General features: G+C 48.1%; 1 protein-coding gene across 5 annotated transcripts in view; it reads right to left on the reverse strand.

Annotated features, from left to right (window-relative positions):
- ANKZF1 (ankyrin repeat and zinc finger peptidyl tRNA hydrolase 1) overlaps positions 1-21,631 on the reverse strand; it is a 247,030-nt gene that overhangs the window by 104,392 nt on the left and 121,007 nt on the right. For 4 of the 5 annotated variants that reach the window (XM_085650150.1, XM_085650153.1, XM_085650149.1 and 1 more), the window contains exon 7: positions 11,224-11,377. In XM_085650150.1, coding sequence (XP_085506276.1) covers positions 11,224-11,377 — 154 coding nt within the window. Of the gene's footprint in view, positions 1-11,223; positions 11,378-16,043; positions 16,412-21,631 lie in introns of those variants that run through there. The other variant, XM_085650152.1, reaches the window with a different exon arrangement.

Consider the following 21,631-nt stretch of genomic DNA (forward strand, 5'->3'; position numbering starts at 1 on the left):
ACGCGTCCTCCGTGGGTCCCCTGTGTCACTACCTTGGGTGGTTCCTTAGGGTCCCAGCGATTCTACGTGCTCTAGGCACTATGTCTAGTCAAGTCGTGGTTGTTATACCACTTTCTTAGTATATGGTTTAGTCTCCCCTTGGAGCCCACTGTGTATTGTGCTATTTACTGTCATTCAAGTGCTTTAATATTGTGTACCTTGTTCTCTAATTTCTAAAGAGGTTATTAGAGAGTGTTTAGTAATAAATACATATATTTTATACATACCTTGTTTGGTTCTCCTTTCATTTGGTGATTCAGGAGGTTATAATCTGGTAAGCCAAGCTGCTGTACATTCCTTCGAGACTTAGCCTGAAGGCTACTCTCCATAGCTACCACTAGGATAGCTTTCAATAAAGGTTGTCTTTAACCTATTCATCAGTAAGGGTCGTTTGGACTAGTGCAAGGTACCCACTATAACTAGTGGACAGCATATACCAGGCCAACTTCTCACATTGGTGTGCAGAAGCTGGGATTCAAGCTTGCTATTGCTTTACTAGATAATATCATTGAGTGACTACCTGAAAACCACTAAAGGTACTTAGGTACATATAAATCAAGACTAGAATAAAGTAAGTTCTACTGAATTCAAAGTTGGGTAAGTCAAGGGTCTAGCACACCCTTTCTCCAACTGAAGAGAGTTTAGTAGTTCCCACTACGTTAGGTAGGTGCCACACCCCATAACACTAGTATGTCTTCTAGACCAGAAGTCAGTGGCCCTCTGGCAACTAAATATCACCATATCCCATTCCAAGAATTGAGGAGTATGTGTACAGCTAGGAAACTGAAGACAGGGAAAAATCCACGTACTCAACGTCTAATAGAGGCTTTGCTTTTAGATGGCCTCAGAAAGACCCCAGGGTCTGATGAGGCAGGCAAGTTGGGTGGGACAGCAGGAGAGGAAAGACCAGGAAGTAAAAACATCCAGGACCTAGACTTTGATGCTGACCAGGAGGATCAAGATGATTCTAACCTGGACAATCCAAATCTTCCTGAAGGTGAGGGAGAATACCTCAGTGGTCCTCTCTTTACCCCACCTGGAAGGGTTAACAGTTTAACAAGAAGATCAAGATCTCCTTCTCAGGAATCTAATCATTCTGGTACTTCTGTAGGGACCTCTGCTTCTCATAAAAGGGAGTCCTCTTATGAGAAGAAGTGCCAACTGCTTGAGTTTGAGAGAGCTAAGCTCAGAATCAAGAGAGCATTAGATAGGGAATCCCTTGAGCTTCAGAGAGCTTCTAAAAAGCTGGGGATAGAGCCCCATGGTGGCAGCAACAGTGTTCATAGAGGTAGAGAACATACTCATGACCATAGGAACCTGAACAAGATTGTCCCTCCCTACCAGAGTGGGGATGACATCCACAAATGGATGACTGCACTGAAGAGGGTCTGTAAAGTACAGAGGGTCCCTCAGGAGCAGTGGGCAGCAATCGTGTGGCTCTCCTTTGCAGACAAAGGTAGATACAAGCACCTCACTGTCAGAGAAGAGGATGCTGATAATTACAAAGTCTTGAAGAGTGCTCTGATTGATGGGTTTGGTATAACCACTGAAAAATACAGGATTAAGTTCAGAGATACCCAAAAGGCACAGACTCAAGACGGGGTTGACTTTGTAGATTGTGCTACTAAGGCTGGTTACTTGGCAGTAAAATGTGTGATTTTAAAGGATTGTACAATTCAATTACGAGGGAGCAGATCCTTAATAATTGTCAAAATCAGCTTTTGCATCAGTACCTGGTGGACTCTGATCTGACCTCTCCTCAAGAATTGGGCCAGAAGGCAGACAAATGGGTCAGAACCAGAGTGAGGCAGAAGGGTCAGAACCAAGGTGGTGACTCCAAGAAGCAAGCTGCTAAAAACTCTGATAAGAGTGGGGAGAAGGGTAAAGACTAGAAGTCTTCTCAAGGGCCCCAAAAATCTGCATCTGGTGGGGAGTCACAATCCAACAAAGGAAAATGCAAGAAGAAACCATGGTCTCAAATCTGTAAACAGAAGACCCATTGGACAAGTGATTGTAACAAGTCCAAGGACTCAACTCCAGCCACCATTGCCCCTAAGGCAACTGTTCTCCCTAGTTCAGCTCCAAGTGGTGGTACTCAGAATAAGGGTGTAGAAGGGTTAACCCTGGGATCTGAGGTGGACTCTGGCCTAGTCAGAGTTCCTACTCAGGCTGTACTGATCTGTGATGGAGGCATGGATATCACCTCCTTATTTGTCAGTCCCAGTAATCTGTGCAAATACAGACAGCAGCCTTTGATAAATGGAAAAGAGGCCTTGGCATTCAGGGACACAGGAACAAGTGTCACAATGGTGACAAAAGATCTTGTGGCTCCTGAGCAAATCATACTTGGTGAGATGTACCAAGTGACCGATGCTAGCAATGTCAGGACAGACCATTCCTTGGCAGTCGTTAATTTCACCTGGGGAGGGGTAACTGGCCCTAAGAAGGTTGTGGTAAGTGCAGACCTCCCTGTTGAATGCTTGTTGGGCAATGATTTAGAAACTTCAGCTTCGGCTGAAGTGGAACTCAGGACTCATGCAGAAATGTTGGGCATCCCTGCAGATGTGTTTGCTATGACTAGGTCACAGGCAAAAATGTCTAACACTGAACAGGTGCTGGACCTGGAAAAATGGGCCAGGCACCTTCCAGGAAAAGGGGCAGTAGGGGTAAGCCAGTGTCTTCCCCCCTGACACAGAATCGAGACCAGTCTCTTGAGGGGGCTGATCTTAGTCCTGAAGAAGGAACTGTCCCAGATGAGCTTGAACCTGATCAGGTTGAGTTCTTGGGGACAGGGGGACCTTCCAGGGCAGAACTGAGCCAGGAGCAGCTGAGATGCCCTTCTCTTGAACCCCTCAGACAGCAAGCTGTTGCTGAGGCTGCTGGGAGTGCTAGTGGGTCCCATAGGATCTACTGGGATGATGGACTCCTTTACTCAGGGAGTAGAGACCCTAAGCCTAGTGCCACCAGGAGGTTGGTTATACCTCTGAGGTGTAGGGGCTTCCCATTGACACTAGCACATGACATCCCTTTAGCAGGTCACCTAGGCCAAAACAAGACTTGGGACAGAATTCTCCCTCACTTTCATTGGCCTTACATGTCTGAAGACACCAAGGAGTTTTGTCACTCCTGTGTCAACTGTCAAGCCAGTGGTAAGGCAAGCGGTACAACAAAGGCCCCCCTGATACCACTACCTGTGGTGGGAGTTCCCTTTGAGAGGGTTGGGATTGATATAGTTGGTCCGATGGATCCTCAAACTGCATCTGGGCACAAGTTTATACTGGTGGTGGTGGACCATGCCACTAGGTATCCATAGGCAATTCCCCTTAGAACTACCACAGCACCTGTGGTGGCAAGGGCCCACCTGGGAATCTTTTCCAGGGTGGGTTTTCCTAAGGAGGTAGTTCAGACAGAGATGCAAACTTCATGTCTAGTTTCTTGACTGCTATGTGGAAGAAGTGTGGAGTAAATTACAAATTTACCACCCCTTATCACACACAATGCAATGGGTTAGTTGAAAGGTTCAACAAAACCCTCAAGGGCATGATTAAAGGTCTCCCAGAAAAGCTTAGGCGCAGATGGGACATACTTTTGCCCTGCCTTCTCTTTGCCTACAGAGAGGTTCCTTAAAGGGGGTTGATTACAGCCCATTTAAACTTCTGTTTGGACATCCAGTTAAGGGTCCATTGTGTCTAGTGAAGGAGGGATGGGAATTACCTCTCAATCACCCTAAACAGGATATTGTGGACTATGTACTTGGTCTCCGCTCCAGGATGGATGAGTACACGAAGAAGGCAACTAAAAACCTTGAGGCTAGTCAGGAATTGCAAAAGGTCTAGCATGACCAAAAGGCAGTGCTGACTGCTTACCAGCCAGGGCAGAAAGTATGGGTGTTGGAGCCTGTGGCCCCAGCAGCCCTCCAAGACAAGTGGAGTGGCCCCCATACCAAAATTGAGCAAAAGGGAGAGGTTACGTCCCTGGTGGACCTTGGAACTCCCAGGAGCCCCCATAGGGTGCTCCATGTCAACAGGCTCAAACCATATGTTGACAGAGCTAACATGGGCTTGCTCATGGCTACTGATGAGGGACAGGAGGAAGAGAGTGATCCACTCCCTGACCTGCTCTCACAGAACCCTGATGATGGTTCAGTTGATGGTGTAGCCTCGGCCGGCAGCCTCACTGTCCAGCAACAAACTGATTGCAGAAAAGTTCTCAATCAGTTTAGACATATGTTCTCACTGACTCCAAGTCAGACTCCCTGTTGCACTCATGAAGTGGACGCTGGGGACAGTCTGCATGTTAAAAATAAGATTTACAGGCAACCTGACCGAGTCAGGGACTGTATCGGGACTGAAGTCCAAAAGATGTTGGATGTGGGAGTTATTGAACCCTCGGATAGCCCTTAGGCTAGTCCAGTAGTCTTAGTACCTAAACCTCACACCCAGAATGGTAAGAGAGGGATGAGGTTTTGTGTTGACTACAGAGGTCTCAATGCAGTCACTGGAACTGATGACCATCCAATCCCTAGGGCAGATGAGCTTATAGATACTTTGGCCTCAGCCAAGTTTCTGAGTACATTTGATCTAACAGCTGGTTACTGGCAGATCAGACTAGCTGATGATGCAAAACCAAATACAGCATTTTCTACCTCTAATGGGCACTACCAATTTGAGGTGATGCCCTGTGGTTTGAAGAATGCACCTGCCACTTTTCAAGGGTTGGTGAATATAGTCCTTACAGGCCTGGAAGCCTATAGTGCAGCTTATCTTGATGATATTGCTGTCTTTAGCTCCACCTCGGAGGATCACATGGTCCACCTGAGAAATGTTTTGGAGACCCTGCAGAAAGCAGGCCTCACTATCGAGGCCACCAAGTGCCAGATAGGGCAGAGACAGGTTGTGTACCTGGCCCACCATGTGGGTGGAGGCCAGGTTCAACCATTGCAGAGAAAAATCCAGACATTCATGGACTGGGTTGCTACAACCACCCAGACCCAGGTCAGAGCTTTCTTGGGCCTGACTGGGTACTATAGGAGGTTTGTCAAAGGTTATGGAACAATAGTGACCCCTTTGAATGACTTAACTTCCAAGAAAATGCCAAAGAACATTCAGTGGACAGTTATCTGTCAAAAGATATTTGATGACCTGAAGCAGACCATGTGCACTGCTCCCATTCTGCAAAGTCCTGGCTACTCCAAGCAATTCATTGTCCAAACAGATGCATCTGAGTTGGGGGTAGGGGCTGTGTTATCACAACTGAATGATGAGGGTCAGGATCAGCCAGTAGCTTTTATTAGCAGAAGGCTGACCCCCAGAGAGAAACGCTGGTCAGCTATTGAGAGGGAGGCCTTTGCTGTGGTTTGGGCTCTAAAGAAGCTGAGGCCATACTTGTTTGGCACTCACTTCATTGGTCAGACAGACTATAAGCCCCTCTTATAGCTAACACATATGAAGGGTGAAAACCCCAAACTTTTGAGGTGGTCCATTTCCCTACAGGGGCTGCACTATACAGTGGAACATAGACCTAGAAGTAACCATGCAAATGCAGATGGACTCTCCAGATATTTCCACTTAGAACATGAAGACTCAACTGGTCAAGGTTAGTTTAATGTCCTTACGTTTGGGGGAGATTGTGTAGGAGAGTAGGATCTGCTTCTTATAGTTACTCCCACTTTTTGCTGATGTTTCACTGTTTTCGACATAGACTAGCTGCGATCCTACTATCCATGACCCCAGCCTAGCTGCTTTCTCTTCTAAATTGATTGCATGTACGTTAGGTACACTCCAGATTGGATTCTGGGGTACCCTTATATGGTATACTATGTACCCAGGGCATAGGTACCACAGTGGCCTCTCAGGGGCTACAGCATGTATTATGCCACCCCTGGGAGACCATTCAAAATGACACAACAGGTCTGCTACAGCAGCCTGTGTAAGGTGGTGCATGCACCCCTTAGATATAGGTTCACTATATCTACTCCATATCACTGTACATATAAACCTATCAGACACCCCTATCATGGCAGGCATTATCAATCCCGAAGGCAGGGTGCTGGGTTTTATGTGAGAGAGTGCACCTGCATGAGCAGAGCCCCTCTGCAGCCTTCAGAACCTCTATTCCGGGGTTGTTTGTGATGCAGCCAACCATATATACTTAAGTGCATTATAACCTCGCGGTAAATGCTAACTTTAAAACAGCTGCATGGAAACATGTTGTGTTTGGTGTCAAACACCAGTAACTGGTGTGGGAGGTATGATTCCACCCTACTAGAGGGAGAAATATGACAACACCGGTACACCAGGTACTAGCTGTAAAGAACCCTGGAATCACAAAATGGATGCTGCCAGCCACAGATACTAGTTTGTCCTCCTGCTGCTGGATGAAACTCTGGCAGGGGAAGGCTGGACAATAGGTTTCCTGTCACAGGGAGGTGTGACCACCTCCCAGACAGGCTTTAGTGTATTTGGGCTGGGTGGGTGCAATTTGAGAGTGCTTTGATGTCTGCACTGGGGGCACTTTGGTGTCCCTGTGCATAGTCCAGCTCAAACCGGTTGCAGGAGCCATTTGCTCCTGCTCTGGCGTGAAACTAGACAAAGGACATGGGTGTAGCCACCCCTCTGTCCTGACCCTCCCATAGGTGGGTCCCCATAGTTTGTCCTACCCTTCCTTGGGTATGAAGTAAGAACCCCTGGCTACAGGACTTTAGATTTACCTGGATGAAACTCTGCTACAGAAACCAAGTACTTAGACTATCTACCCTACGCTGGATGACTGAAGAATCTCCCTTGGAATAAAGGAGTTTCTCCCCTGCAAGGCAGGCACCTAAAACGCATCTGACTGGTTTGCATCTACGCAGCTCCTGAAGGACTCCGAAGATTTTTGCAACACAGGAGGTGGGTTCCCGTGGTCTCTGAGGTTGATCCGTGCTCTCAGCAATTCTGAGATCCGCATCCCTCGTGGGGACCGTGCAACTCGAACCTCTGGTTACTGTGTACATTTGCAGCAGCATATGCTTTTTGGCGATTCCTGAGGCTGTGCTTTGGGCTACTTGTAGTCCAGACCCCGAGCAGTGTTTCCACTGAAGATTTCCGGCCTACACTCCACGAGTGTTCCGTGGGCTGGTATTTTGTGTTTCAGCTCGAGGTCCCTTCACGATCCCTGATCCGTCGACCTGTGGGTCCCTGAGAAGGGAACTTTGACTTTAAGTGGGCTTTCCTTGTTGCTCCAGACGTGCCCTGACTCTCCATCGCTTGGGGAGTTCCCAGGACCTTGCTGGTCCTCACTGAAGCATCTTTTCTCTGACCGTGTGGGTTGCAGTTGCCAAGACTTGTTGGTGTTCAATCCGGACACTGTCCCCCCAGCACTCGACATCCTTCGTGGGACAGCTCACCTGCAGACTTTAGTCGTCGTCGACATATCCTGGTCCCCGTGGCTGCACAGTCAAGCTTTACCTCATCTCACCTGAAACACCCGACATTGGTGGGCATTCGTCTATCGTGTCCCTGGTCACTGTGAAGTGACCCAGACTCTGTCCCCTCTGCTTTCTGGTTCTTCTCAGCTCCGATCCAGGCTTGGATCACACCGGACACTTTTCATCTTCCCGGCAGCAGCACTTCTTCACATCACGCCATTGAAATCAACGAGCGATTCCGACACCACTTGACCCCTATGCACCCGGCTCTCCTGGGATACGTAACACGGGTACCACGGTACTCTCAAGGGTGCTGGCCTTAGAACCTTCTATGTTCCAAAGGGTTTGCTTGAAGTCCTCTCCTAAGTGTCCTTAATCTTTAAAATTCGAACCGCGGCTTTCCCATAGAGTTGTACGGAGCTCGCGTCTGTGTTCTCACACTGCACGCGTCCTCCGTGGGTCCCCTGTGTCACTACCTTGGGTGGTTCCTTGGGGTCCCAGTGATTCTACGTGCTCTAGGCACTGTGTCTAGTCAAATCGGGGTTGTTATACCACTTTCTTAGTATATGGTTTGGTCTCCTCCTGGAGCCCACTGTGTATTGTGCTATTTACTGTCGTTCTAGTGCTTTAATATTGTGTACCTTGTTCTCTAATCTCATAAAGAGGTTAGTAGAGAGTGCTTAGTAATACATACATATATTTTATATATAATCTTGTGTGGTTCTCCTTTCATTTGGTCATTCAGGAGGTTATAATCTGGTAAACCAAGCTGCTTTACATTCCTTCAAGACTTAGCCTGAAGGCTGCTCTCCATAGCTACCACTATGATAGCTTTCAGTAAAGGTTGTCTTTAACCTAATCATCAATAAGGGTCGTTTGGAATGGTGCAAGGTGCCCACCATAACTAGTGGACAGCATATACCAGGCCAACTTCTCACACGTACCATGGGGCTGTGGCGCCCTATCTTCGTACAATGGGGCTGTGGCACCCAATCTTCGTACAATGGGGCTGTGGCACCCAATCTTCGTACAATGGGGCTGTGGCACCCATTATTCGTACTATGGGGTTGTGGCACCCAATCTTCGTACCATGGGGCTGTGGCATCCAATCTTCATACCATGGGGCTGTGGCATCCAATCTTCGTATAATGAGGCTGTGGCACCCAATCTTCATACAATGAGGCTGTGGCACCCAATCTTCGTACAATGGGGCTGTGGCACCCATTATTCGTACCATGGGGCTGTGGCACCCAATCTTCGTACCATGGGGCTGTGGGACCCAATCTTCGCATAATGTGGCTGTGGCATCCAATCTTCGTACCATGGGGCTGTGGCATCCAATCTTTGTAGCATGGGACTCTGGCACCCAATATTCGTCCCATGGGGTTGTGGTGCCCAATCTTTGTACCGTGGGGCTGTGGCACCCAATCTTCATACCTTGGGGCTGTGGCACCCAATCTTCGCACCATGGAGCTGTGGCACCCAATCTTCGTACCATGGGGCTGTGGGACCCAATCTTCGCATAATGTGGCTGTGGCATCCAATCTTCGTACCATGGGGCTGTGGCATCCAATCTTTGTAGCATGGGGCTCTGGCACCCAATATTCGTACCATGGGGTTGTGGTGCCCAATCTTCGTACCATGGGGCTTTGGCACCTAATATTCGTACCATGGGGCTGTGGCACCCAATCTTCGTACCTTGGGGATCTGGCGCCCAATCTTCCTACCATGGGGCTGTGGCACCCAATCTTTGTACCACGATGTGTGGCACCCAATCTTCGTACCATCGGGCTGTGGCACCCAATCTTCGTACCTTGGGGCTGTGCCGCCCCATATTCGTACCTTGGGGCTGTGGCACCCAATCTTTGTACCATGGGGCTCTGGCGCTCAATCTTCGTACTATGGGGCTGTGGCACCCAATCTTTGTACAATGGGGCTGTGGCACCCAATCTTCGTACCTTGGGGCTGTGCCACCCAATATTCGTACCATGGGGCTGTGGCACCCAATCTTCGTACCTTGGGGCTGTGGCACCCAATCTTCGTACCATGGGGCTGTGGCACCCAATCTTCGTACCATGGGGCTGTGGCACCCAATCTTCGTACTATGGGGCTGTGGCACCCAATCTTCGTACAATGGGGCTGTGGCACCCAATCTTTGTACAATGGGGCTGTGGCACCCAATCTTCGTACCTTGGGGCTGTGCCACCCAATATTCATACCATGGGGCTGTGGCACCCAATCTTCGTACCTTGGGGCTGTGGCACCCAATCTTCATACCATGGGGCTGTGGCGCCCAATCTTCGTACCATGGGGTTGTGGCATCCAATCTCCTCCGCCTCTCCCTGCAGCCCTTGCACCATCCTCCCATTCTTGGACTTGCACCATAAAAGACTGCTGCCGATCGCATGCACATGGCAGTCAACAAGTAAGGAATCTTTCTCCCTAGAGCTGCAGGGCCATAGCTGTGCTGTGCAGAAAGGTTCTCTAAGCCTTTATAAGACTCATGAAGCTCAAGGTTTGATTTTGATATATTTGAGGGAACAGAGAAACATGTGGAGATTTGCTGTGGTGTGCAAGACGGTACACGGAGTGTTCACTATGGTAGTGATGGCGACCGCACCTTTGAGTGACCATACAGAAAGTGCCTATTTTAAGCTCTTTATCTGGAAGATTTTGAAATATATATTAGTAATTCCTGTTGGTACAGTTTGCGTGTTGAGTAGAAAGTTTGTGGAATGCAATGCTGAACAGTATGGCCTGATGGTCTGAACAGTCAATGGGGAGGGATGAGTGGGGTGAGGGATGGATGGGGTGAGGGAAGTAAAGATGAGATCTTGGGATCTGCCTGTGGAAGTAGCCGCAGCTGTCCTATAGGAGGTAAGTTCATGTGGTGGAGTCATGTTCTCTAAAAGTAAGTTAAAAGTGGTAGACTGGGTGGGGGGTGTGTGGGTAACTGGCAGCCTAAGAAACGTCAAACAGATAAAACGGGGGGAAGGGAGCTCTATGACAGCGAGGCTTTAACCCGTCTTGCTGGCGCTTATTATCAGATCAGCATTTTGTAGAATTCATGATTGAGCTCTTTCGCCATGACGGGTGATGTGGACGTCATCCATGACTCAGTAGTGGACACCAAAGCATAGGTATTGTAGGTGAAGATCTTGCTGTACAAGCGGAGAATGCCCTAATTATCAATTAAGAGAGGTATATTCTGGCTGTGTTGTTGTGGAGATAGGAAGAGGTGGAAGAGAATATTGACTTTTTGTGGAGGATGCAACATACATTTCGATGTAAAGTGAGTAGGAGCGCATTTGCATGCAGGCAGAGGGCAGGTATAGGTTTAAGCTAGAATTAAAACCCCTGGTGGCTCAACTCGGCTTAAATACGTTGTTTCTCTCACGACAGGCAGAGGTGACGCATACAACACATGTGCTTTGTCACCTGAGGCTGTGGTGGTCAGGAGGTGTGCAGAATGAAGATAGTTACTGGAGAGGGAGCACAGGCTGGTCACCTGACCCTAGTCTAGCCAATAGGTGGCAGAGGATGTCATGTTCTTCTCAGCCCAGGCCTCGTGAGGGGATGTTGGCCAGGACAGAGTGGGATGGTTGGGTCAAGTTGGTTGTGGCCATGTGTCCCGCAGTCGTCCTCTGGACTACTGTTCATTGTTCTGCTCCCCATTGCCATGAGTCAATAATCCCTTTACCTTCTTTGAGTATCTTTAACAGACTGGCAGGAAGGTCCCTGAGGGAGCATATATCCGGGATCAGACGAGGACTTACTTTGAGCAGCGCAGCCTCGTTGTACCTCCGCAGCGAGGCACCGGCAGACTTGGGCATGTTACTGCGGCTCTGCCCATCCCGCAGTCCCTGCGATGTGCCCCGCTTGGCACGAACAGTGTACCGGTGAAAAGTCTTGTGCTCCAACACCTCGTTCCTTACAGAGGAAACAAAACACAAACAACGCTATACTTTAACAAAATAAAAAGAAAGAGGAATGAATTTGTATATGCAACTATTACAGAAGAAAACCACATATTAGTCTCTGGTTCAGAGTGACCTTGAAATACAGGATGTCTCATTGTTCAGTGGTCTGAGGGGCTGAGAGAAACAAACCAATGTCTTCTTTATAGCTCTAGAATCTAAGTGAAAGTGTCAAGTGCACAGATTGAACTGCGGATTCTTCTTGTTTTAGATTTTAGTTACATTCCGATAGCGCTTCATACTCTTACTTAATTGCAGATCCCTGCCCAAGCATACAACTGAGATTTCCTGGTTGTTAAAAGATTCTGGTCCTGAGGTTCAGTTTCTCACAGAGACCTGGCTCACTGCCAGCTCAGAGCCAGAGATTGTTCAATCACTCACCCCGGACACTCAATCCAGAGGAAAAACAGAACGCCAGGGGTGGGTGGCGGTATTGCCATTATCTATAAAGACTATTTGACCTGTAGACTATCAGACTGTGAGAATGTTCATTTTTCAATAGAATTCACGCCCTCATTGTCATTCTCAGGTATACTGATCTACCGTCCACCTAGGTCAATGGGCCAATTTAGTAAATCTCTGTTGGAAACATCTATGACTCTGGCTAGCTCCTCAGCTTATTTTACTCTACTGGGAGATTTTAACCTTCACTTTGATGACTCCTCGGTAGCTTAGGTCAGCGAACCAGCACAAGACCTGATGGCATGCCAACTACACCAGAAGGTCTCCCAAGCAACACATCAAAGGTCATCTTCTTGACCCAATTTTTTCTAGCCTGGCGGAATTAAAAGGTAAAGCCCCCATCCCCTTACTATGATCAGACCATTTTTTAATTCCGTTAGATTGGGCCCCACTGACCCCTGTGCCGCACACCCAGTCACTCGAATTTTTGTCCGTCCCTGGCCCAAACTCTCTGTGGAAGGGTGGCTCCAGGAAATGGAAAACTCCAAACCGAATCTGGAACTCAATCCAGTTACGGACTATCAGAACTTCACTTACTGAATTGCAGAGTCACTGAACATGGTGCTCCCTAAGAAATCAATCCAGAAGAAGATGGGCTCTAATAAATCTGCTTGGTTCTCCCCTAAGCTGCGCATTTTAAAACACAAAAGACTGTAGAAAATACTTCTCACATATTAAGAAACAGGAATATAGGCCAGCTATCAGAACATACAAGGCTGCAATAAAACAAGCCCAGGCCACTTATTATGAGGAAAGGATTACAACAGCAGCCAAATCCTCCAGAGAGACATTTCTCATTGCCAAAAAACTTCTCAAAGTCCTTGATCTTCCAGCGGCACCCGATCCTTCGAGATACCGCTGTAACGAACTAGCAGAATACTTTGCTAACAAAGTTCAGAACATTCTCAAGCATCTCCCACAAAGAGACAACTTCACAGGTGAGCCGATCGCCGCGGGCCAGCATGGAAATAAACACCTTCTGGAGAGCATTGTTCCGATGACTCAGGAGTAATTTCTAGCCACCTTAACTTCTGTTAAATCAGGGTCACCACTGGACCCTGCACCACCCAACATTCTGAAACTGGTAGCACCTACAGTTGCCCCCATTATGACCAGCTTGATCAATACCTCCCTTTCTTTAGGTATAGTCACCCCTGAATGGAAAAGGGCAAGGGTAAAAGCTTTGCTAAAAAAAACTAATTTGGATCCCGCAAATCTGGGAAATTACCGGCCCATTTCGCTCCTCCCGGTAATTAGCAAAATCGCAGAGAAACATGTTAACCAGACACTTTCCACGTTTCTTGAGTCCAATAGCCTGCTCCACCCCTCTCAAACTGGCTTCCGCCCTCGCCAAGGCACTGAGACCGCCCTATTAGCGGTGGTGAAGGAGGCGAGAGAAATCCTCTATTCTGGGGGTATTGCGGCCATAATACTCCCCGATTTAAGCGCGGCCTTCGATACGGTGAACCACCGTACCCTGGCTCACCGTCTTAGGAGCATAGGAGTGTCGGGCAAGGCTAAATCGTAGCTCCACTCCTTTCTGGAGGACAAGTGCTTCCAGGTTTTTGAAGGTGACATCCATTCCAAATCCATCCCCCTGAGGTGCGGAGTCCCACCGGGCTCATCCTTGAGCCCAAACCTTTTTAATGTCCATATGTTTCCACTGGCGGATATTATCTCCCCATTTGGGATTCATATAGTTACATATGCCGATGACACACAGTTAGTTGTGTCACTGATCCAGACCGACCATTCGCCGTCTGATCTCCACATGTCTCGAGGAAGTCACTAAGTGGATGAGTCTATCCCACTTAAAACTCAACGGTGATAAAACGGAGCTCTTGCAGCTTGGCAACCAGATACATTTTAAATCTAATACCATGTGGCCAGCATGTATGGGCCCGGTACCTACCCCAAAAACTGAGATAAAGAGTCTGGGCGTCTGGTTGGATCAAGACCTTACCTTTAAAGTCCAAGACAGGAAGACCGCTGCTTCTTGTTATGAAATGTTAAGAATGATACGCAAAGTGCTGCCCCTCCTTCCCGACCAAGTAAAAAAAACTCTGGCCCAGGTGTTCGTCCTTTCTAGGATAGACTATGGTAACGCCCTCTACTTGGGCGCCCCCAAGGAAGTCACCGCAAAATTGCAGATTGTTCAAAATTCCGCTGCAAGACTGCTCATGGGAACCCATAATCGTTGCTCGGCAAAGCCGGCACTACGCTCCCTCCACTGGTTACCGGTGCAGGAAAGAATCAATTTTAAAGCCCTTTGCGTTGTCCATAAGTCTTTAGGAGGGAATGGACATCCTATTATCAAAGCCATGATTTGCCCTTACAAGTCCAACAGAAGCCTCCGCTCAGACGAGCTGCACCTAGCAGTGGTACCTATGTTAAATTTGGCAGGTATTGCTGTTAGCATGAGCTAAAAGCCATTTTGTTCCTGGCAGCCATTTTAGTTAGCCATGTGCTTTCTCCCTCCTCCAGAGTCTTGCACATGCTGAGAAAGGCCTAGCTGGTAGAATGCACCTGCTCCTAGTATAGAACTGTCAGACTATTCTTACTGATGTAAGCAGTTTAGTCTCTCCTCCCACTTTGTTGAGCAAGCACATTTTGTATAGCCATATTAGTCAATAAGTATTCTTGTATGTGCCAGGACCTCCCCTTGGTTTTATGCTGACTATGTAACCTATGCATATATAAGGCCCCTGTTCTCTGTACTCTTAGAATGTCTCCTACAGTGGCCTGAGGGTACTGTGTGATGCAATTTCCCTCATCTGAGGTTAATAAATGCATTGTTTTTATATTACAGCTTCTGTGCCAATCTCTTCTTTGTTGGTTTAAAAGGACCAGGTGTATCAGTGAACCCCTTAGAAGGTTTTTATTTCTTCACCCAGGATTAAAAAGGCCAGAAGTGGCGGCCTGCGTTTTTCATATAATGCCTCAAAATTATGGAATAGCCTGCCTCTGCATCTTCGTAGAGAATCTAACCATCTATCATTCCAGAAACAACTAAAGACCTGGCTTTTTCCGTAGAAGTCCAGTCCAACTCTAGTAACCACTACAGTGCTGGGATGCTCCTGGGTACTATGCAAAAAACTTTACATTTCATTGATACCTTTTAGGGTGACTCGAAGCACATTTCAGTGGAATGAGCAACAGGCTCCTTTGTAGGTTGCAATGGAGGAGGACGAGTTCATGGTGTGACCTAGGTGTGGGCAGTGCTTTGGTCTCTTGTGTGATGTGTGCTCTTATTGTGTTGTGGTGACCCTGTACATGTGCAGAAGTGCACAGCGGTGTGAAGAGGATTCTACGCTAGTTTCCCAAGTACTGACAGTACCATCTTGTTCAATCCTCCTACATGGTGGGGTAAAAAAGGTCAATTTACAGGAGAAGCATTGTGGCGTTGTAGGGCCAGACATCTCCGCTCCACCTCCCTCGCACATGTACTCCGTATCCGTATACATGTACTCCGCACATGTACTCCGTTAGCCGCACTGGAGGTCGTTCCTTTTGCCACCTCACAAAGTCCTGGAACGACCTCCCCCTACACCTTCAAACCTCACCATCACTCACCAACTTCAGGAAGGAACTCAAGACCTGGCTCTTCGACTAAAGGGCCTATGTGACCTCAGATCCTGGATACCCCCTAGGGTGATAAGCCGTGCTATATAAATACTTCTTGATTGACTGATAGGCGGTGACATGGACAATAATGGACAAAACAAGAAAATGACAACTAGGAAGGAGTTGAATGGGTGCAGCAACAACTACTTATAGTCAAAGAGTTGAGCAACGAAGACAGGACGCTGGGTAGCTGGGACTGTGCATGCTTCGTATATCACATGGGTGAAGGTCTCAGCATCTCTGTTGAAGTGAATCACGTTGTGAAATGGACAATGAGAGACGAAGAGGGGGTTGCAGGGCAAAACAAAGATTTATTAGGAGATATACAACAGTCAGTATGCTGTGATAGTTTCCCTCCCGTCTTTTCGTCAGAGGAAGGGCGTAGTTAAACACTCCAGCTCCAGTCCAGTAGTCCAGGGTGTAGGACCAGCAGATGAACAAAAGCAAAGAAACAACAACAAAAAACACACAGTTTTAGTATGGGCACACCGGCCTTTTCCGTGTAATAGGGAAGAGGATTGAGGGAGGTTCACCTTGCCACCACCAAGTGAGACACCAGCGCTTGACACACCTCGCAGCGAACAGATGCATGCTTCTTGGCGTTATCCCTCCCCAGTATTGGCAGTCGGTTCTCTCCCTCCTGAGTGCCCCCTTGTGAACCACCCCTGGATTCTGGCATGTATCTCCGGTAGCCATGCACCTCCAGGAGCGTGGCTGGAATCAGCGTGGTACCAGGCAGGGTCCGGCACCCTCTTTGCATCGACCAGCGGTCCTTGTCTCTGCACGGCAGGTCGGATACTACACTCAATGTCCTGAGAAGCAGGAAAGTCCCATTCTGAAACGTGGTGTCTCTCCTGGATTGAGGTCTCGGGTAGCAAGACTTCCACGAGTTCTCCCGTCCGTCTTCACTTTCCGTGCTTCCCCTTTGAAGGGGCGTCCTTGCGTTGTCATTGGCCGTCAGTGGGTCATGTGACAGCGTCACATGGGTCGGCTCGGCGTCCCGGAAGAAAGGGACCTGGAAGGAATCACGGTCGCCTTCCGGAGACTGTTCCCATAGGGACTGCAAACACAATACAGGAGAGGAATGAGTGGGAAGGAGATCATCAGCCCCTTCTTCTTGAACAGGTATGTCGTGACACACGTACATCCTTCTAATGCTGAAGAATGCTTCGATCACATGTGTGAGGGTCTCAGCATGTCTACTGAAGTGGACCACGTGCATCCTCGTAATGCTGAAGAATGCTTCGATCACATGGGTGAGGGTCACAGCATCCCTGCTCAAGTGGACCACGTGCATCTTTGCAATGCTGAAGAATGCTTCGATCACATTGGTGAGGGTCTCAATATCCCTGCTCAAATGGACCACGTGCATCCTTGCAATGCTGAAGAATGCTTCAATCACATGGGTGAGGGTCTAAGCATCCCTGCTCAAGTGGACCATGTGCATCCTTGTAATGCTAAAGAATGCTTCGATCACATGGGTGAGGGTCTCAGCATCCCTGCTCAAATGGACCACATGCATCCTTGCAATGCTGAAGAATGCTTCGATCACATGGGTGAGGGTCTAAGCATCTCTGTTGAAGTGGACCACGTGCATCCTTGTAATGCTGAAGAATGCTTCGATCACATGGGTGAGGGTCTCAGCACCTCTACTGAAGTGGACCACGTGCCTCCTTGTAATGCTGACGAATGCTTCAATCATGTGGGTGAGGGTCTCAGCATCCCTGCTCAAGTGGGCCACGTGCATCCTTCCAATGCTAAAGAATGCTTCGATCACATGGGTGAGGGTCATAGCATCCCTGCTCAAGTGGACCACGTGCATCCTTGTAATGCCGAAGAATGCTTCGATCACATGGGTGAGGGTCTCAGCATCTCTGTTGAAGTGGACCACGTGCATCCTTGTAATATTGAAGAATGCTTCAAATACATGGATGAGGGTCTCAGAATCCCTGCTCAGGTGGACCACGTGCATCCTTGTAATGCTGAAGAATGCTTCAATCAAGGATGAGGGTCTCAGCATATCTACTGTAGTGGACCACGTGCAGCCTTATAATGCTAAAGAATGCTTCGATCACATGGGTAGGGTCTCAGCATCCCTGCTCAAGTGGACCATGTGCATCCTTGTAATGCTAAAGAATGCTTCAAACAAGAGTGAGGGTCACAGCATTCCTACTCAAGTGGACCGTGTGCATCCTTGCAATGCTAAAGAATGCTTCGATCACATGGGTAGGGTCTCAGCATCCCTGCTCAAGTGGACCATGTGCATCCTTGTAATGCTAAAGAATGCTTCAAACAAGAGTGAGGGTCACAGCATTCCTACTCAAGTGGACTGTGTGCATCCTTGCAATGCCAAAGAATGCTTCGATCACATTGGTGAGGGTCTCAGCATCCCTGCTCAAGTGGACCACGTGCATCCTTGCAATGCTAAAGAATGCTTTGATCAGATGGGGAGGGTCTCAGCATCCCTGCTCAAGTGGACCACGTGCATCCTTGTAATGCTGAAGAATGCTTCAATCACATGGGTGAGGGTCTCAGCATCCCTGCTCAAGTGGGCCACGTGCATCCTTGCAATGCTAAAGAATGCTTCGATCAGATGGGGGAGTGTCTCAGCATCCCTGCTCAAGTGGACCACTTGCATCCTTGCAATGCTAAAGAATGCTTCGATCAGATGGGGGAGGGTCTCAGCATCCCTGCTCAAGTGGACCACTTGCATCCTTGCAATGCTAAAGAATGCTTTGATCAGATGGGGGAGGGTCTCAGCATCCCTGCTCAAGTGGACCACGTGCATCCTTATAATCCTGAAGAATGCTTCAATCAAGAGTGAGGGTCTCAGCATCCCTGTTCAAGTGGACCACGTGCATCCTTGTAATGCTGAAGAATACTTCAATCACATGGGTGAGGGTCTCAGCATCCCTGCTCAAGTGGACCACGTGCATCCTTGCAATGCTAAAGAATGCTTCAATCAGATGGGGGAGGGTCTCAGCATCCCTGCTCAAGTGGACCACGAGTATCCTTGTAATGCTGAAGAATGCTTCAATCAAGAGTGAGGGTCTCAGCATCCCTGCTCAAGTGGACCACGTGCATCCTTGCAGTGCTGAAGAATGCTTTAATCAAGAGTGATGGTCTCAGCATATCTACTGTAGTGGACCACGTGCAGCCTTGCAATGCTGAAGAATCCTTCAATCACATGGGCGAGGGTCTCAGTATCTCTGTTGAAGTAGACCACGTGCACCCTTGCAATGCTGAAGAATGCTTCGATCACATGGGTGAGGGTCTCAACATCCCTGCTCAAATGGACCACGTGCATCCTTGTAATGCTGAAGAATGCTTCAATCCATGGATGAGGGTCTTGGCATCTCTACTGAAGTGGACCACGTGGATCCTTGTAAAGCTGAAGAATGCTTCGATCACATGAGTGAGGGTCTCAGCATCCCTGCTCAAGTGGACCACGTGCATCCTTGTAATGCAGAATACTTCGATCACATGGGTGAGGGTCTCAGCATCCCTGCTCAAGTGGACCACGTGCATCCATGTAATGCTGAATAATCCTTTAATCACATGGGTGAGGGTCTCAGCATCCCTGCTCAAGTGGACCACGTGCATCCATGTAATGCTGAAGAATCCTTTAATCACATGGGTGAGGGTCTCAGCATCCCTGCTCAAGTGGACCACGTGCATCCTTGCAATGCTAAAGAATGCTTCGATCAGATGGGGGATGGTCTCAGCATCCCTGCCCAAGTGGACCACATGCATCCTTGTAATGCTGAAGAATCCTTTAATCACATGAGTGAGAGTCTCAGCATCTCTGTTGAAGTGGACCACGTGCATCCTTGAAAAGCTGAAGAATGCTTCATTCTAGCAGTAAAATCAGCTCCTGCAGGTGGCGGTCCTTTTCTTCCCAGGCTTAAAACATTTACAGTGATATGCTGGGAGATCAGAAGAGGCCATGTTAATTCACCATGTATGACTCCTATCCACCCTCCTCTACACGTGGATTCTGAACCTGGTTCATGTGCATCCCACAGAAGCCACTTTGGGATCTGCTGTCAGTGATTTCAAAATCTTCCAGAATGAGAGGGATTCACTGTGTGAGGTGGAGGGAGACTGAGAGAACATTGGGAAAGATAGGTAAAGTGTGGTTAAACATTTCTATGCCTGAGAGGGCACTGTAAATGCTGCAAGGGGGGGTTATGGGGCTGGTCACAGTGTCAGGGTTTGCTAGTGAAGAGTGGGGGAGCAGGTGAAGAAAGTGAATAATGCATCAGAATCAGACTGGCACAAGGATTTAGTACCAACAAGTGGGTTGGCTTATATTTGCATATACAACTGCTACTGTACCACACCAATCAGGCATAAGCACAAAAAACGTGTCTATCTACCAGCTTTCTAGTATCCCTGCCTAGGACTAAAGTGTTATTGACCACTGGGAAGAAGTCAGCATGTCTTTGGAGTATACAGTGGCTCCTTCTTCGAGTGGGCAGGTGGAGCTTGCTCTAATATTTGAGGATTTGTAGGGTGATGCATCCTGATCTCTGATAAACATAACTGGAGTGGAGTCTGCAAAGGTTCATGACTGCAGCAGAGCACAGGGTCAAGTGTTAGATTCATATAGGAAGATTTGACACTAGAGTTTGAGGCTGGGTATTTCAAGTACTTCTGGCACACTAAGAAATCAAGCCAAATCGCAGCACTTCGACAGGGGATCTTGGCGGAACATCTAGATCTTCTACAGGGGTTTTTCCAGAAAAAGTAGCCGGCAGGAGTATTACGGGGGGAAAAGATGAAGCAGTTGAGGTTGCGAAAAAAGCCAAGTTTAAACATGCCTGCAAAAGACAGAATAAGAATTTCGGCTCACAATAAGTGCAGGGAGAGTGTTCCATAGCTTGGTCGCTGCCACAGCAAAGGCACGCTCACACCACCTCACCTTCCTGAACCTGGGAACAATTACTTTCATCTGACCTGCCAATCTCAACTGTGTATTCGGAAGATACCATTTGAAGTCTGTTCTCAGATAGCAGACGCCCTGCTGGTTGAGGGGCTTATAAACCAGACACAGGGCTTTAAAGATCACTGGGAGCCAAAGGAGTGTCCACAATCCGTCTCTCACTGAGAAATGTTTAGGAAAACACCCAACACCAACCAAGCTGCCAGATTTTGGATGACCTGAAGTATATTCCTCGAATACTGGTTGGCATTCAGATGCAGGGCGTTACAGTAACCGAGGCGGGATGTGATTAGTGCATTGCCCACTGAGACTCTGAGCTCTTTGGGAGAGAAGGAAAAATCTTCTTCAGACTCTTAATAATCCAGAAGTAGGAGCTCACTGTTCTATTGACCTGAGAGTCAAATGTCAGCATGTTATCAAAAATCACCCCAGATTTTTTGCAGAAGCTCCGGCGCAGGTAACGGGCCGCATGTCTCAGGCTACCAACAGTCAGTTCAAACTGAATTCTAGGGCCCAAAGACCACAATCTTAGTCTTCTTGGCATTCATTTTAAGCCGATTTTCCGACATCCAGGTGCTTAGTTCAACCATACGTGACCAGAACTTATCTGCTACTCCTGCCCAGTCACCAGGATTTGACACAATGATTTGGATATCATTCACATAGGACAATACATGAAAACCAAAAGCCCGAACAAGTTTTGCCAAAGGGGCCACGTAAAGGTTGAATAACGTGGGACTGAGGGAGGACCCTTGCGGGACTCCACAGGAAAGCTAGAAAGATTTTGCCTTGAAGTCCCCACAGGTCACCGTTTGGGTTACGTTTCATGAGGAAGGATTCTAGGAGATTTAAGGCAGAATCCCTCAGCCCTCCCTGATGCAGTCTTTGCCCAGCCGAAGTGGAGATTTGATGTGGAAGGCTGCGGATAGGTCTAGCATAACTAGAATGGCCCCGCCTCCCTGATCCACTTGACGGCAAAGGATTCGCTAATAGGGAATAGCAAAAGGCTAGGCATGTAGAAATCGCTTAAAAAATAGCTATTTCTAAACATTCCTTAATTGCGACTCGCAAATTGAGACTCGCAATTAAGGAATACCTCCCCATTCATTCCTATGGGCCGAGAGGCCCATAGGAATGAATGGGAAGACCTTCTCAATTTGCGATTCTCAATTAGAG

Source organism: Triturus cristatus, chromosome 3_2, assembly GCF_964204655.1.
Source record: "Triturus cristatus chromosome 3_2, aTriCri1.1, whole genome shotgun sequence".
In the NCBI taxonomy this organism is placed as follows: Eukaryota; Metazoa; Chordata; class Amphibia; order Caudata; family Salamandridae; genus Triturus; species Triturus cristatus.